This window comes from Diorhabda carinulata, chromosome 1, assembly GCF_026250575.1.
Source record: "Diorhabda carinulata isolate Delta chromosome 1, icDioCari1.1, whole genome shotgun sequence".
Lineage (NCBI taxonomy): Eukaryota > Metazoa > Arthropoda > Insecta > Coleoptera > Chrysomelidae > Diorhabda > Diorhabda carinulata.
In genome coordinates this window covers 20674808-20690188 of record NC_079460.1, presented here as the reverse complement: position 1 = coordinate 20690188, position 15381 = coordinate 20674808, and the positions used below count along the sequence as shown (strand labels likewise).

At 32.4% G+C, this 15381-nt stretch overlaps 1 protein-coding gene across 18 annotated transcripts in view; it reads left to right on the top strand.

Moving 5' to 3' along the window:
* LOC130893009 (plasma membrane calcium-transporting ATPase 2) overlaps nucleotides 1-15381 on the top strand; it is a 150881-nt gene that overhangs the window by 115938 nt on the left and 19562 nt on the right. For 12 of the 18 annotated variants that reach the window (XM_057798806.1, XM_057798772.1, XM_057798830.1 and 9 more), the window contains one exon: nucleotides 5931-7647. The exons of 1 other annotated variant lie outside the window; for it this stretch is intronic. In XM_057798806.1, the coding sequence (XP_057654789.1) occupies nucleotides 5931-6290 (360 nt within the window). In that variant the 3' untranslated portion in view covers nucleotides 6291-7647. Of the gene's footprint in view, nucleotides 1-5930; nucleotides 7648-14186; nucleotides 14256-15381 lie in introns of those variants that run through there. 5 more of the 18 variants (XM_057798873.1, XM_057798887.1, XM_057798883.1 and 2 more) reach the window with 1 other exon arrangement.

The window sequence follows — 15381 nt, the reverse complement described above, 5'->3', positions numbered from 1 at the left end:
ATTCAAGTTTTTGCCTAAGTTTCGTATTTAATTTCACAACCTAACATTGAATAAATGACGATAATAAATTTCCAAATATCAAACAATAAAAAAAGGAAGTTTAAATATTTTTTATTCTTCTTAACAATTGGTCTATATATCACCCAATATGCAGTATTTTATTTTGACACACCTTGTAATGTCGACTAGACTACATATTTGCCTTTTCTTTTAAAAAAACTAATATCAATTTTATGTGTTTTAATTGGTAGTTTTTTTACAAAAGCCGCATTTTTTATTACTAATTGGTCAGCAGTGGATAAACACCTATCCTGTTGCCAGTTTATTTTGTTTTATGGAGAAAGTCACTTTTATATTTCTGTGATGGCTAAATGAACATTTGATTTAAATTATTGGATATTTTCGTTAGTAGTTGTTTTAAATATAGTGGTGACTTGAATCCATATAAAAAGAGTTGGTGATATTTTAAATAGTGCTTGTGTTCTTTTTTAATTAGTGTAACCTAACCTTTACTAACCTTTTCTAACTCCCAGCATGCTGATAACTTATTAAAATTGATAATATTTTGTAATAATTTTATCACAGAAATGTTTAGAAGCAGCGTCGTTGCGTTTGCTTGTATTTTCCGACTACACGTAACCAACACGTAGGTAGTAGATATAGTGAATCCTTAAAATAGGTTTTATCGTAATTGCATGTTTCGCAGAGCAGTTGCCACTGGAAGATCTGTAAGAAAGGCGTCCATCTTTAGTCGGCTGTGTTGTAAAAGGTTGCACTCACCCCGCGATTCCAGTCGATACATTTTCACTACTAGTAAACCACCCAGAAAGAATTTTTATGTCTTCTGTTTGCTGTGCTAGTATATATCACTCCACCTCTTTATTTTTTTCCAGTTATTCACATCACACAGTATTTTGCGCTGGTTTACATTTATATTTAATCAGTATTTTATATGTAGCCAGCGGAACCGATGAAAGAAACTGAGGTATAGGGCTCCAGAGGGCGCGTCAAGCTACAATAAACAAGTATGTAGTTTCCTTAGGCGAATTAGATGCGATGATATCTTGTATGTTATTTGCACTTGGTGTAGATGTCTTGGAGCAATCCCCTGGATGTCTTGTTGCCCCCTGTACCTCGTGTTTAGACGGTAGTGATTTTAGGTCATTAGATTTTAACCATTTCAATACTTATTTTACTCTACAACACAGCCACTATAGATGGGATCCATCTGACTTACAGTAGTAACTTAACAAAAAGTATTCAAAACAATGCCAGTCGTCAGAGTAAAAACACTGTAGATCATCCTTTTAAACTTCCAAAAGGGTATAGATTTTTATCGTTGGGCACGACAAATAAAACTTTTTCACTATTAAACAAATTTGCATATTTTCATTTAACTGTTTTTTTGGATCAATAGATTTGATTGTGATGGAAGAAGGAAATAATTACAACTACAATCACTGAATCATATTATATATATATATATATATATATATATATATATATATATATATATATATATATATATATATATACAAAGTGTCTCAATAGAAAGCTCACCTTAATATTGCTTGTTGCGTGAAAACATCTATTCGAAGGGGAAAGGTATGTCGATAGATAACTTGGTTCTTGGAAATTTAGTCGTAATGGAGCTTTTCTTGAGAGCAGGCCGTACCTTGTGCGTGCGTCAGTTTTACAAAATTGGCGACTGTTCATAATGTCCATCACTTGAATGATGCGCGACACGCTCGATTTATTGGAAAATGGGTCGAGGAGTTTGAAGAGACCGGATCAACATTAGATAAACCAAAATCCGGGCGTCCAAGGTCTTCTAGAACGTGTTACTCAGTTTGTTCGTGACGAGTCTGTTGCTTTAACATTTGAGGCTGTGCCCTTACAAAACTCAGTTGGTGCAAGAATTGAAGCCTCAGTATGCTGTTCAGAAGCTCGACTTAGTAAACAGGATGATTGAGCGCTTCACAACGTCTACCAACATCTTATTTTTGAATTAAGCTCATTTTCATCTTAATATACGCGTCAACAAGCGAAATGAACACTACTGGAGTGCAACCAATTTAAAACACCAACATCAGAAACCCCGTGATCGTATGTGCTGTCATGTCAGCGTGAGGAATTATAGGCTTTACTTTGTTGAAGATGAAAGGGGACGCATTGTTACAGTGAGTTCAGAGCGTTATGTGCTGATGTTAGACGCCTTCATCGAGCCAGAACTGCAGAACTGAACTAGTTATAACCAAAGAACATGGTTCCAGCAGAACGGAGCGATTTCTCAGGTATCGCGTTCGTGAAATTTTTCCTGGCGAATTGATCTCAGATAGATGTGACTTAAGTTGGCCTCCACACCTATGAACTTTTTTCTGTGGGGTTATGTCAAAGGTTTACGCCAAAAAATCTACGTCACTGTTATAATTAAAAGAAAATATCCGTCACCAAATGGTAGCAATCAATGAGAATACCTGCCGAGCAGTCATAGGCAATTTTAATGCTCGATTAAATAAATGCCTCGAGCGCAATTGTTTACATATGGTCGATGTTATCGAAGAAACAAATTCTTAAGCAATTTATTTTAATATGGAACAAACATTTTTTTCGCTTTAAATTTTTTTTTAATGTGAGTTTTCTTTTGAAACACCTATGTACTTGCTAGAAACATTTTGATGGCTTCTGAGGCAATTTTTTCCATATATTTTACCGCCTTTTGGAAGTGAAAATTGTGTAAAAACAAAATTTTGTAAATTTTCAATCTTGTATGATTGTAAACTATTCCATACCATATATTTAGCATATTTTTTCAAGTCATAGTATACTTTATAGCAGTCATGTATTTGAAATGTTAATTTTTATTTGCTTTGTTATTCTGTGTCATCATTTTTTTGTATCCGATTGACTATCCATTATTTCCATTGAAAAGTTTATGGCTCGATTACCACTATGGAAGGGATACAATTATTTTTGTAAATATCTTAGTATTTTAGGGGTGTTAGTCTACTATGTTTTTACTTACTTTTAAATAGTTACATATTAATATTTTGATCAATCTTATACTTATGTTTAGAATGCTTTAAAGCTCTATTTGTATACTTTTTGTAATACTTGTAGAAGTGTGAAAGATCTGGAGAAAGTAAGCCGCTTGGTTAAGGTTTAAAAAATGAGAAAATTATCCGCTTTATATGCTTGGTTTGCTAGGAGACTGTGTGTTTGAAACGAGTTTAATGAGGCACGGTTTTCCACTATCACATATAGTTTATACTGTTATTTTTAAATGTCTGCAATATATTTTTCAGAATCTTACTTTTTCTAAATTCTCCTTCCATTTATATTGAAAAAAAAAACGTTTTCTAACACAAATTGTCAACAATGAGTTCAAATTTATATAATTTCGTAATTAAAATCGCAGTCTAAAGTTATGTTTGAGTAAAGTAGCCCCAAATGAATAAGTAATAGTTGAAGTAGTTTCCTGGTTTAGTAAAACTTTAGTTTTTGTGAAAATATATTGCATGATTTAAATATGACAGCATGAACCTTACACTAAAATACTATGCCTGTCTTTTTCTCTTCTCTTTATCTACATCTTTATCTAAATTTGCTTTCACGAAATCTTTCCTGATGATGTATCTATTCGGTTCGCGAACATTTTCTTCATCTACTAATAACCTTATTAAATTATCACCAGCATTTATAAAAATGAAATTAATCTGAGATAACATGCAGATATACTATACAATAATTTATATAAGACAAAATTAATGGATGACATTAGGGATTGGTGTGCGTCTGCTGTTGTAGTAGGCCATTTTAGGACGAGATTTAGTGGAAAAGCTCTAATAAAAATGAAAGTGCGTGAGAAAGTATTGTGGTTATGACTGTAATAGGTTAAGTTCAGTGACACCTACACACATGAAACCAACCCATCGACCATCCCTATTGTTTAAAAAAATTCAGTGTTGAAATAAATTTCTAAAAAGGAAAAATTTTCTGCCTGTTATACTAATATTATTATTGAATTTTTAGTGTATTATGAGTTAAATGTGTTGGCAGATTTATCATAATCTATCACATCAATTCTTAGACGTCAAACGTGGGTTATTAATGTATTGGGTGTCACACTATTTGTGGACTTTCGTATCCAACACAATGATACACTTAAGCACACATTACACTACATTACGATTGGGAGCTGTGACGAATTATCTACGAGTACTTTCTAGGATATACATGTATCAAGTTTTTTCAATTACAATGAAAGTTCTTGTAGATAATGTATGTCTTTTGTGGGTTGTGACGTACATAAATGGGTGTTTGAGAGTTAACGATTAAGCCAAAGTTTGCGGAGCTTTGCTAAAATAATTTGCGAAGTTAGCTAACAACTTAAAAAGCATATTAAATAGTGATAATAACTTAGATAAATATATTTTTAAATTTTATAATTTTCTCCTTTTTATATAACTCAAAACGTTCTTCTTTCGAATATATACCGAGTTAAAAAAATGATATGTTATATGTTCAATTATTTTATAACTATTTCTATAAAATCGTTATTAGAGGTTCAACATATTCCAAAACGTCTCTTGATTTTTTTGGATTAAGAAAATATAAAATCAAGTTGATGATTTTTCAATTAAAAGGAATAACAGTATATCAAAAATTGTATAGAGATATAATTCTAAAGCAAGAATTTATAAGCATGAAGAAAAAAAGAAAACTATGGAAATTGAGGAAAAAATCAAATATTATTGATAAAGAATATTAGGAATTAATCATTAGGTAATCTACCTTGTTATTATTTTTCTAGTACTACTACTTTCATTAGCTGGATTATATATACCAAATAATTCCATGTCTAAAGAATCCAGTTTCACTGCTAAAATTTTTGGTACTATCCATTTTTTCACTTGTCGTAGCTTCATAGTGTTCTGTGGACAGTCATGAACCATTAAGCGAATAGGTTCCAATTAGAAACTACCTTAATCCGATGTCATTGGAAAAACCATTCAGACACCTTGGTTTCAACCTTTTAACACCACTGAACAACCTGTGAAATGTAGTTTAAACTCGCACGTGTGCCTGCTGGACACTCATCGATGACGTTGTCTGTAGTTTCTTTCTCCCCAAGTATCAGCAGCATCCCGGATGCCTATAGCAATGAAATGGCACCTTGGAGGTTATTGTTTGGTTAAAAGACCATTCACCAGTCATATTTCACGCTTATAAAAGTGGAGACAGACAAAAGTCCCTTTTATGTGTGCATTTTATACCAGGTACTTCCATCGATCTCCGTAGAATTCTCAATGGATTCTGGATCAATTGGTGGTTTTGCTGATCCCAGTTTGGCGGCCTCGGTATTGTTGCCCGAGTGACTGAAAACAAAAATGACCTGGCAGGCATCACTCACCAGTTCATGTAAGATTTTTTTACTCAAGTTTAGTGTTGTTGCACTACAGAAAGACATACAGTGGATTGGATGAGTAACTTGATTGACTGCAAAGGAGTACAGCTTTTTTCACATGGTTCACATTATTTCTGTAAGGTGGTCTTTAAAAGATTTTTTATACATGCCTCTACTCTTAGTTGCTTACTTTATATAAAAAATAGGAAGAGTACAAACATTATTGAACACTTGTACATGTAATTTTTAGAATGTTTGTGTTTGTAGAATGTGAATAATTCACCGTCGTCGTATCTTTAAAATGAAATTTCAACGATAATTAAGGAGAAAATTTTAAAATTTGATATAATATAAGTCAAATGAAAAATTGTCTATTCGTGAAGCTCTGTTTGGTTTGGGTTGTTCGTTTAGTGTATTCGAAATTGAGTTGCGAAGGTGGGAATTGGTGTGTTGTGTTAGCATGACGCGTGTGTACGCATGCATTACCCAGGCTGACGAGTACCCTGCTTCCCTGTGTTTGCAGCTGAGAGTAATAAGAGCTTTCAAGTCCACACTGGAAGATCTGGAGGAACGACGTTCCATACATAGTTTACACAGCTTACACAGTTTACGCAGTTCGCGGAGCCACACCGGCGGCCCTTGGCCACCGCGCCCTCTATCAGACATCACATACATTGATGAGGATCCCGCTACCAAACTGTCACCGCAACAAGCCAGCAAGACAAGCGAACGCGATGATCAACGGCTACATTCTCCCAATACCTTAAGAATACCTTCCCACCATCAGCATTATACTCACCATTCTCCTAGTTCCCCTGTTGCCGCTGCAGCCGCATTAAACAATTCGGACTTGCCTAAGCCCGTGCATGAAACTCGTATATAGTGTTGTCAGTCCTGGCCGCAGAGGTCACGGTCACATTTCCATCGCCGCAAAATGGTCACTATTTCGCATAATCGATTGCAATACACTTTGCAATCAAATCTTACTTTATAATTAACTTTTTAAATATTATTTACTAGTTTAAGTCTTTACCTATTATTTCGGGTATACATACACATACTTTCCCCGTTTATTTGTATTTGTTATTTAAATTCTGAGTAATTACTTTACTGCTCTAGATGTTATACATAGTTTATATTTTCCGATATTTAATGCAATAAATTTTATGTTTAAATAATTTTATTTAATTGAATTTATTTATATAAGAAGCAGCAGAACGATAACTTTCTCTGTTTAATTGATTAATATTTCTAAATAAAAGCGCTTTCTTTTTTGTTCTATTTTCATTAACATCTGTAGAAGCATTTTTTAAAATACGACCAAAGCGGTACTGCGCTTTTTTTTTCTCTGCCGCCTGGACGACGCTGCTACCAGTAGACGTGAAGTGCCAGATGTAGCAAAAAAATCCTCTAAAACATCCTATCCCCAATCCCTTATCCCTAACAATAGCTTAGCACTAAGTAGTCTAAACTTTACTCGATCCCAAATTTGTATTTATGTACATACTATTTGGTTGCTTACTGTAGTCTGCCGTATGTATAGCATTTTACTCTTAGAACTAGGGATAAAAGTTAGTGATATTGAAAGAAATCTTTTGTTATTATTTTTTACCGCATGCGCACTAACTAAGAGTCAATTGTATTCTGTGTCGATTGCCAACGACATGTAGCAGCATTTAAGGTTGTATACATTTTATGTAACATACAAATCCTCATATAGAGGATGTCCTAAATTTTTTTTGGCTCTTTCAAATCTAAAATCATGCCAAATATACAGTGAATCTGAATCTTCCATTTCAAAATATTTTCATGTGATGGTATAGGCATGAATTTGCCTTAAAAATCTATAATCGATTAAAAAAAATTGTAACAGTATATTTTTTTTTATACAATAGTCAATTTTGAATGAAATTATTTGAATTAAAGTACTGAGAGAGCGAACTGTAATTTTTTTTCGTGTGGAAAAATATTAGATGTGGAAGATTTTTGATGATGTATATTTGAGATTATACGAAAATAAAATGCAATACATACAAATATAATTGTTGAATTGTTTGTAATATGAATATTGTGCTGTGCTCTCGCGCTGCGTTTACGTCTGTGGATTAGCAGGCCACATTTACTTAATTTTTGCTCGATATTATTATCCTTAGTTTGGTTATTTATGCATATACATTTTATATTTACATATAATTATTCACTTTATATCAATGCATTTATATTTTTTGAGAAAATAAAAATTAATGGAATGATGACGATTCACATAAAGCCGAAGCAATTGATTTTTATTTTTATATGCTCACATTGAACGCTACGGCTTTTGTGAAAAAATCGTCAATAATTTCATGCTGTTTTTACAATTCGGCATTGAGACCTAGTTAAATACACGTTTCGAGCAATCGTGTCTGTTTTATACACTGAAACAGGATATTATAGTTCATCCAATTCAACTCTATTCATTCTATCGCCAAACAACTAACTTTACCATAATTTTTATAATTAATAAATGAGATTAAATATTAATGATGGAATGAACTTTGGGTAGATTGATGAAATTTAATAGCAAAACATTCTTACGTGTCAGCAACATTCTGTAGCTTTCACGTATGGAATAAACAACACAACAACAACAAAGGCATATTATCCTAATAAAGCCGGTTTTTAGTTATGACGTAGTTTATTTTCAATTTGACATTTATTACAAATAATGGTAATTCAGAAATATCCGATGAAGGTACAGAATACAAATAAAGTGGCAGCTTTGTAAAAAATATCTTTACTTGGGACACAACTTGTATAAACATTTGGTAGCTTTGAATCTATGTTTTGTAGTATTTGTTGAATATGAATATATATATTCGATCTTCGTAATTCATGTAACAATTTCGAATAATTAAATTAAAATATATATATATATATATATATATATATATATATATAAATATGAATTGTAACGAAATCTATGCCAACTATATTGTGAGAGGTTACTTATTGGGAACGTGGCAATCAAACACAATATATTTTCCGAGCTTTCGAATACTTATGTATTCATCGTCTGGGACTGAAATTATGGTCAAATACAATATAAGAAATATATATAAATGTATAACAATAATAAAATTTTACTTACGATTATTAATTAAGATTTTCGATGGTTTTGAATTGTGTTAATTCTTGTAAAAATTTTTAAAATCATAGGATTCAAAATTGAATATTCAAAGTGACGTTGATAGATATATTATTTAACTGAAATATTGATTCTGGTTACTATAGGAATTTTCATTAATTATTAATTGGTAAAATTATGAATAACATGGAATTTTTATATTCTAACCAATAAATATTCAGTTACATTCATAACGACCTAGCCTATTGATATTTAATGTTATCTATAAATTAACCAATCAGTATTGTACATCATTTACTACAACTTATCCTTATCTAACCTATAAAAATTCAACATCTTTCATAATCTAACCAATTAAAAATTAAAAAAAAGTCCTATAGTAACCAGAAGCAATATTTCTATCAACGTCACTTTGAATATTGAATTTTGAATCGTATGAATTTAAAAATTTTTTACAAGAATTAATACAATTCAAAACTAGTGAAATTTTATTATTGTTATACATTTATACATATTTCTTATATTGTATTAGACCATAATTTCAGTCCCTGACTATGAATACATAAGTGATTGAAAGCTCGGAAAATATATTAAAGTTAGTCCACTTTGGTGTTTCGTTGCCACGTTCCCAGTAAAAAACTGCTTATATATACATATATATATATATATATATATATATATATATATATATGCTCGGAGTATGGAGAAAAGATCTAGGTTCACGGGTTCTCGACGTTTCGACTCCCACTTTGGAGCCATTATCAAGAAAAGTGTGGAGATAGGGTTCAGTAGTAAGAAGTGATCCGATTCCGTGGTCTCAATCTACCTACTCCACGCAACGAATCACGTCAGCTCAAGACCAGCAGTGAGTTTGTTACTGTCAACATTGTTGTTTCCTCGGTGAAATTCAAAAGAGTATGTAGATTGAGGCATTGGAATCAACCGATAAAATGGGGTGATTCGTTGCTTGGAGTAGACAGATTGAGACCACGGAATCGGATCACTTCTTACCAATGAACGAATAACCACCCTATCCCTACCCCCACTCTTCCCTTGATAATGGCTCCAAAAGTGGAAGTCGAAACGTCGAGAATTTTCGAAATTCCAACGCGGTTCAACCCGTGAACCTAGTTCTTTTCTTCATACATAATATGTATTTACAATTTGTTACATCAATTATGAAGTTACGATACAGGTATGTGCTACATATTCACCGTTTTATACATCTGAGTATTAATATACCAGTGTTTGATCATTATTATGAGAGACTGCAGACAAAAGTCCATATATATACACACACACAGTTTCAAACTACATCATTGGAAATACCATCAACAGGATACCGGGAACTTTTATCTGGAAACACTGCTTAAAGGTATTCGCACTGTCTGTAGCCTCTCCAAATGGAGTGTGCAATCAGTACGTTGCTTTCATTCAAAATGAAATAAAATAATTGCAATTTATGTCACTATTGCCAATTTATATGATTTTATCGCTAGTACTAAGGTGACCATACTTCCCGTATTGTCCGAGACAGTCCCGGATTTCCACCTTGCGTTCCGGATTTTTCTAGATACAATATTTGTCCCGGATTGTCCCTAATTTTTCAAAAGGTTGTTATTTTTAATATTTATTTTAAATACATTTCAACTAGAATTATTTTTACAAAACAAAAATTATTTTTCCAAAAAAAATACTGATTCTCATTATATCCTAAAAGAGTATTTTTTATTTATAATTTTTATAAAGAAAATGTATTCAACCCCCCTCCCCGCTCTTGCTACGTATTTGAAATAAAAACATACGGTCCCCTTACTAATAATAAAACCAAATTAGGTATTTCAAGATCATTTGAGTAGTTATAAGTTCAAAATAATACATAACCTATTTTCAATTACTAATTATAACATAATAAGAAATTTTTCTACCCAAGATAAACCTGGCAACAACGCGTTAAGTTTACTTTATTAGGGGTGCATTCCACTACTAATCTGTTGGGCGTTCCACATAGAGACTACGATCGTTGTGGTCATGACTAACGTTCACGACGACCCTTGTCAAGATATGGGTCATGTATGTAACGCATAACCAGATATTTTGATTTTACTTTGATTTAAATCAGTTAAGCATTCCACTAAAAAATTCAATAACTTACAAATTATAACATAACCTCTTAAAGTTTTCGCTTTATTCTTTTTGCTTTGGCATTCATTAATATTTATCTTAACGCTCAAAACGCCTCGTAATCCATTCCACTTGGGTTTACGATTATAAAATAGGCCCTAGACTATCAAGCGGCTTGAGCAAATTGATGGTATCAACGAGATTGATAGTTTAGAAACCCGTTTGAAGCTTGAAGCAAGCATTGACGGTGATTGCTAAAAAGTGTTAATTACTCAAGCGGATGGTCAAGAGCACCGTCTCTTTCTCTTTTTGTGGTTTCTCCCCTTCACAGCAACCAATTTTAACAACAATTCCACATTCCTCCATTTCTCAGCTTCGACTGACCGAGTTTTGATCAAAAGATTGAAGTGTTGATTGAAGTAAGCTTGAAGTGATCAATCGGAGCCTCAAGCATTTGATCAAGCCGCTTGATAGTGTAGGGCCTCCTTAACGCTTCGATGCACGTGAGTGCTTAGTGGAATGCACCCTAAGTTTTGTTCGCTAGTCTGATTGAAAGATTCTTCCACAAGAAATGGGATGCTCCATTTTCATTAACGTCACACAATCCAATTTTGTGACGTAACGAAGCGTGTAACCATTCTATGAAAACTTGGTGACATTGACAATCTTTTGAGATGATATATTGGCCTACATTAATTTCTTGAGTCCGTTTCTCTTCTCTTGTGCTTATAATTTTGGTATTCAAATTTTCTTCACCTTATAAAGTGAGGTTCATACGAAAGGAACCACATTACGAGGATGGTACCAGAAGTACGTGACCCAACAAACAAAAAACACAATTTTCAATAAGTTCGATACCCTTTTTATAATATGAATCGTCAAGGTCCTCAAAATAGCCGTTAATTGCTGTCATCACGTCTTCATTATTGGGAAATCTTTCACCACCAAGCCATTTTTCAAGTCTGGGAACACAAAATAATCCGAGGGGGTTAAATCTGGCATTAAGAAATAATTCAAACTTTAATTCATAAACACATAACTATGACTAATTTTTTCCATATTTACAAATACTAAACAACATGACGTCTTCAAACCTGAGACATATGTTGTATAGATTGTATACTTTTCAATAGTGTGGTTTTTTCGAGCAACTACCGCCACCTCTAGGTCAGGCCAGGTATTTCTGGGACCATCCTCGTCTTTATTATTATATTGTTTGTTTACATTTAATTATGAAGTGAAGTATTGTCGTGTAATATATTTGGTTAAGTAAACCGTCCTATTCATTTAGAAAGAGTCCTTGGATAGGAAGTTGTTCCTCTGTTACAATTTTTCCTTAGCGATTGACAATCTAAGAAAACAGCTGATCTACGTCAAATAGCGGCCGAAGGGTAAACAATCGATTTTTTGTACGTAGCCACGTTAACTTTTATGGTTTTCTTGTAGTAGTTTTTTTGTTTCATGGTGTTAAGAGGGCTCCTTAGAGATAATTTTTTAGATCTATTACAATGAAACTACTGCAGTTGAAACTGCGTATTTTTAAATTTCTTTTTGTCGGTATTCCAGTAACCTTTCAACTAATTTTCGAAATTTCGTGCTTAAATTACGGGAGTTTTTCAGACATTTATTTCCACTGTAGCGTTCAAATATATCAAAAATGAGTATTTTTAAGATTGCAAGGTGATAACCCAGTGCCAGCTGAAATGTACAAGGACAAACTTGAACCCTTAGGTGAAGTTAACCCCTTTCCATTAAATTCCATTACAGCATAGACGAAACAAAAGCCACCACCTTACTGGGAGGAAATTTTGCACTTCTTTAAATAGCAATCTTTAAGAAGCCATTTTTCAATAATACCGGAAATATAAAGATCTAAATAACTTCAGGAACTTATAGCAAAAGCATTTGTTTACCCCACGGTGGCCATTTCCAAATCAGCTGATTTTGACAATTCATTAGATTGCTCAATTAAATTTTGTTGATTTCATACTGAAACGCCACCTAATTCTAGTTTCATTTTGGCAATGTAAATATATAAGGTGCAACTTCATATTGACGCTCGACGCTGGCTTAGAGCATTACGTGGTACGGATTTTGACTGAAGCATCATCTAAAATTAGTGCAACGTCAAAACTAAACATTGTTGAGCTTTTTAAATCGGGTATTGCAGCAAATAGCCTTAACCTACGTCATCAGTCTTCTGAAAAGTGTAAAGAACTTCGAGGTAAATATATTAATAGAATTTTATCAATAACTTTAACGATACAATATATAATCATCCTAAAAATTAAGCAATTATTAAATAAATTATCTATTAAGGTGGCGCTCCAGTCGAAATTATACCATTTGTCCATCTAAGCCAGCGTCGAAAGTCAATATAAAATTGCACCTAACTTTTTTATCAATCATTTATGTAAAATTATTAAAGATACAGATCGTAACGTGAGACATGAGTAGAGTAGCTACACAATTCTGGAATTATAAGCTGGTAGAGCTTTCCGTCATTTTCGGAAAAAAAGATCATAAGCTGTTTCTAAAGTTGGCACAACTGTTCACTGTAAGAAAGTATATAAATGCAGTCTAGTAAACACCATATATCAATGGTTATGAAAAGATAAATTCTAGTAAAAAAAATGTACAAGAATCAAAACACATTCAAAAATTCCAAAATGTAATAAAAGTTTGAAATAATTTAACCTCAAAGTATTCAATTTTTTTTTACTTAATTGTGCATTTACAACGATATGATCATGAGAGATCGATTAGTTTGTTTTGTTTTCAATCCAGACGTTTAAAAATTCCGATGTGACGTCACTACTCATGCATCACATACAGTTAATCCTCACAAACACCTGTAAACGCGCTGTTGTCACTTCTTGGAGAAAACCGTGTAGTTAGGAAAATTTTCCAAAAAATCGCTAACGAAACATTTCTTTGTATAGAAATTTGTGAAATGTACACAGTAAAAAATAGTGACTTTTGAATATTTGAATTCAATTAATCACATAGTACATTTTTTTTCTAAATATTATTGACTAAATACAAATAATTTCTTCACTCTAATTTATGAAAATAGACTATTTTTTAGGTAATGAAATCCACTGATTTTGAATTGTACAAATATATTTCTATCATTAATTCATATTGGCGGCGTTGGTTAAAAATATTAAATCCAAATTAAATATTTTGATACCAATCTAAGGTAATAAATATTTATCTATCTATCTCATGATCAAATGATCATATTTATTATTATGTAAATTATTTAAAAAATGAGCAATTCAGTGGAATTATTATTTTTTATCAAAATTGGCAATATTGACAGCTACGTACGTACCGTGAGCGACGTTAAATGATTCGCACTATATGTAAGTATACAACCGGATGTACAAAAAAATCCTTTGTTGTTGCTTTGTCACTCTTCTCAGGTTATTTAGTAGAATCTATCTCTGTGCACTATTTCTATTGTATGTGTCTGTCCACTGTCTTTCGAACCACTCTTTAACGTGCAGTTTATTACTCTTGAAGGTGATAGGTGGTGAATTACAAGAACGTTTGATTCCAGTTCCATACAGCAAGAGCTCGACTGACCAAGCTGTAAGCCGCTTTTCTACCTTTCTGTCCGCTATGTACTCATAATTGCTGTTGATCGCTCTTTGTTCGTTTGTGTTTGGCAGCGCTTTTCTGCTTCCAGTAAGGCATAAAGGATCCACCAAGATCTCGGATCTTGGTTTGTCCTGCCGGTTTTGAAGCAGACTTTTACTTTTTTTGTTTTGATTTTATTTACTCTTTTTTTGTTTTTTTTTTTCGTTTCAACTTGGCTGACTACGATTATGATTCTATTAAGAGTTAAGTCTAATAGAGGCTTGTTTTAATGTAGTTTATTTGTCTTTGCGTTTCTTTTTGTTTTGGATTTTTTGATTATTTTTTTAAATGGGTGTTTTAACGAATTGACCAAGGAGATTATTAGTAGTAAGCTGTGAGTTTAATGATTTTGATTTGGCATGCTGCATGTTTTTGTTTCTTTTTAAATGATTTTCACAGATGCATAAGATCGCTCCAAACGACTGCTCGGCCGAATAATGTCGATTCGATTTTTATAATATTAAAAATGTTCAAGAGCAGGTGTTGATATTTTGAACCATACTCACAAATTTCATGTTATTATTTCTCATTTATGTATTTAAAATTTTATATTTTCACTTTTTTATTGAATCAAAGGGTGATAAATTTGTGGTAACCTGAGTGTATATAAATTTTCAAATATTTTAAACAAACAAATACTTAACGACTACATTGACATTTTTTGTCCAAAATGCTTTTCTAAACTCCAGGGTCTTTTTGCATATAGCGATGGCATTGTTGGTGAAATTAATCGTAGTGGCTTTTTTTCAACTAAAAATCCATACCGAATTATCAACAAGCGTGTGTATATTTATATGTCGATCACACAGCTTTATATGTGTAGATGACTACCAATTGCTAGTCATTTTGTATTCAGCTATATGTATGAATATGTGTGAAAAATATAGTGTGCAAGAGATTCGAAACAAAATATCAGTACATTCACACTTTCATATATATTAAAAACAAAAAAATAATATCCACATGTTGGAATATTTTATATATTCTTATCTCTATTCGAACCTTAACATCAGATGGATTCCTGATCGAGTATCATTCTGCATTTTCTCTAACCACAACGTCTGTTTTTTGTTTTTAA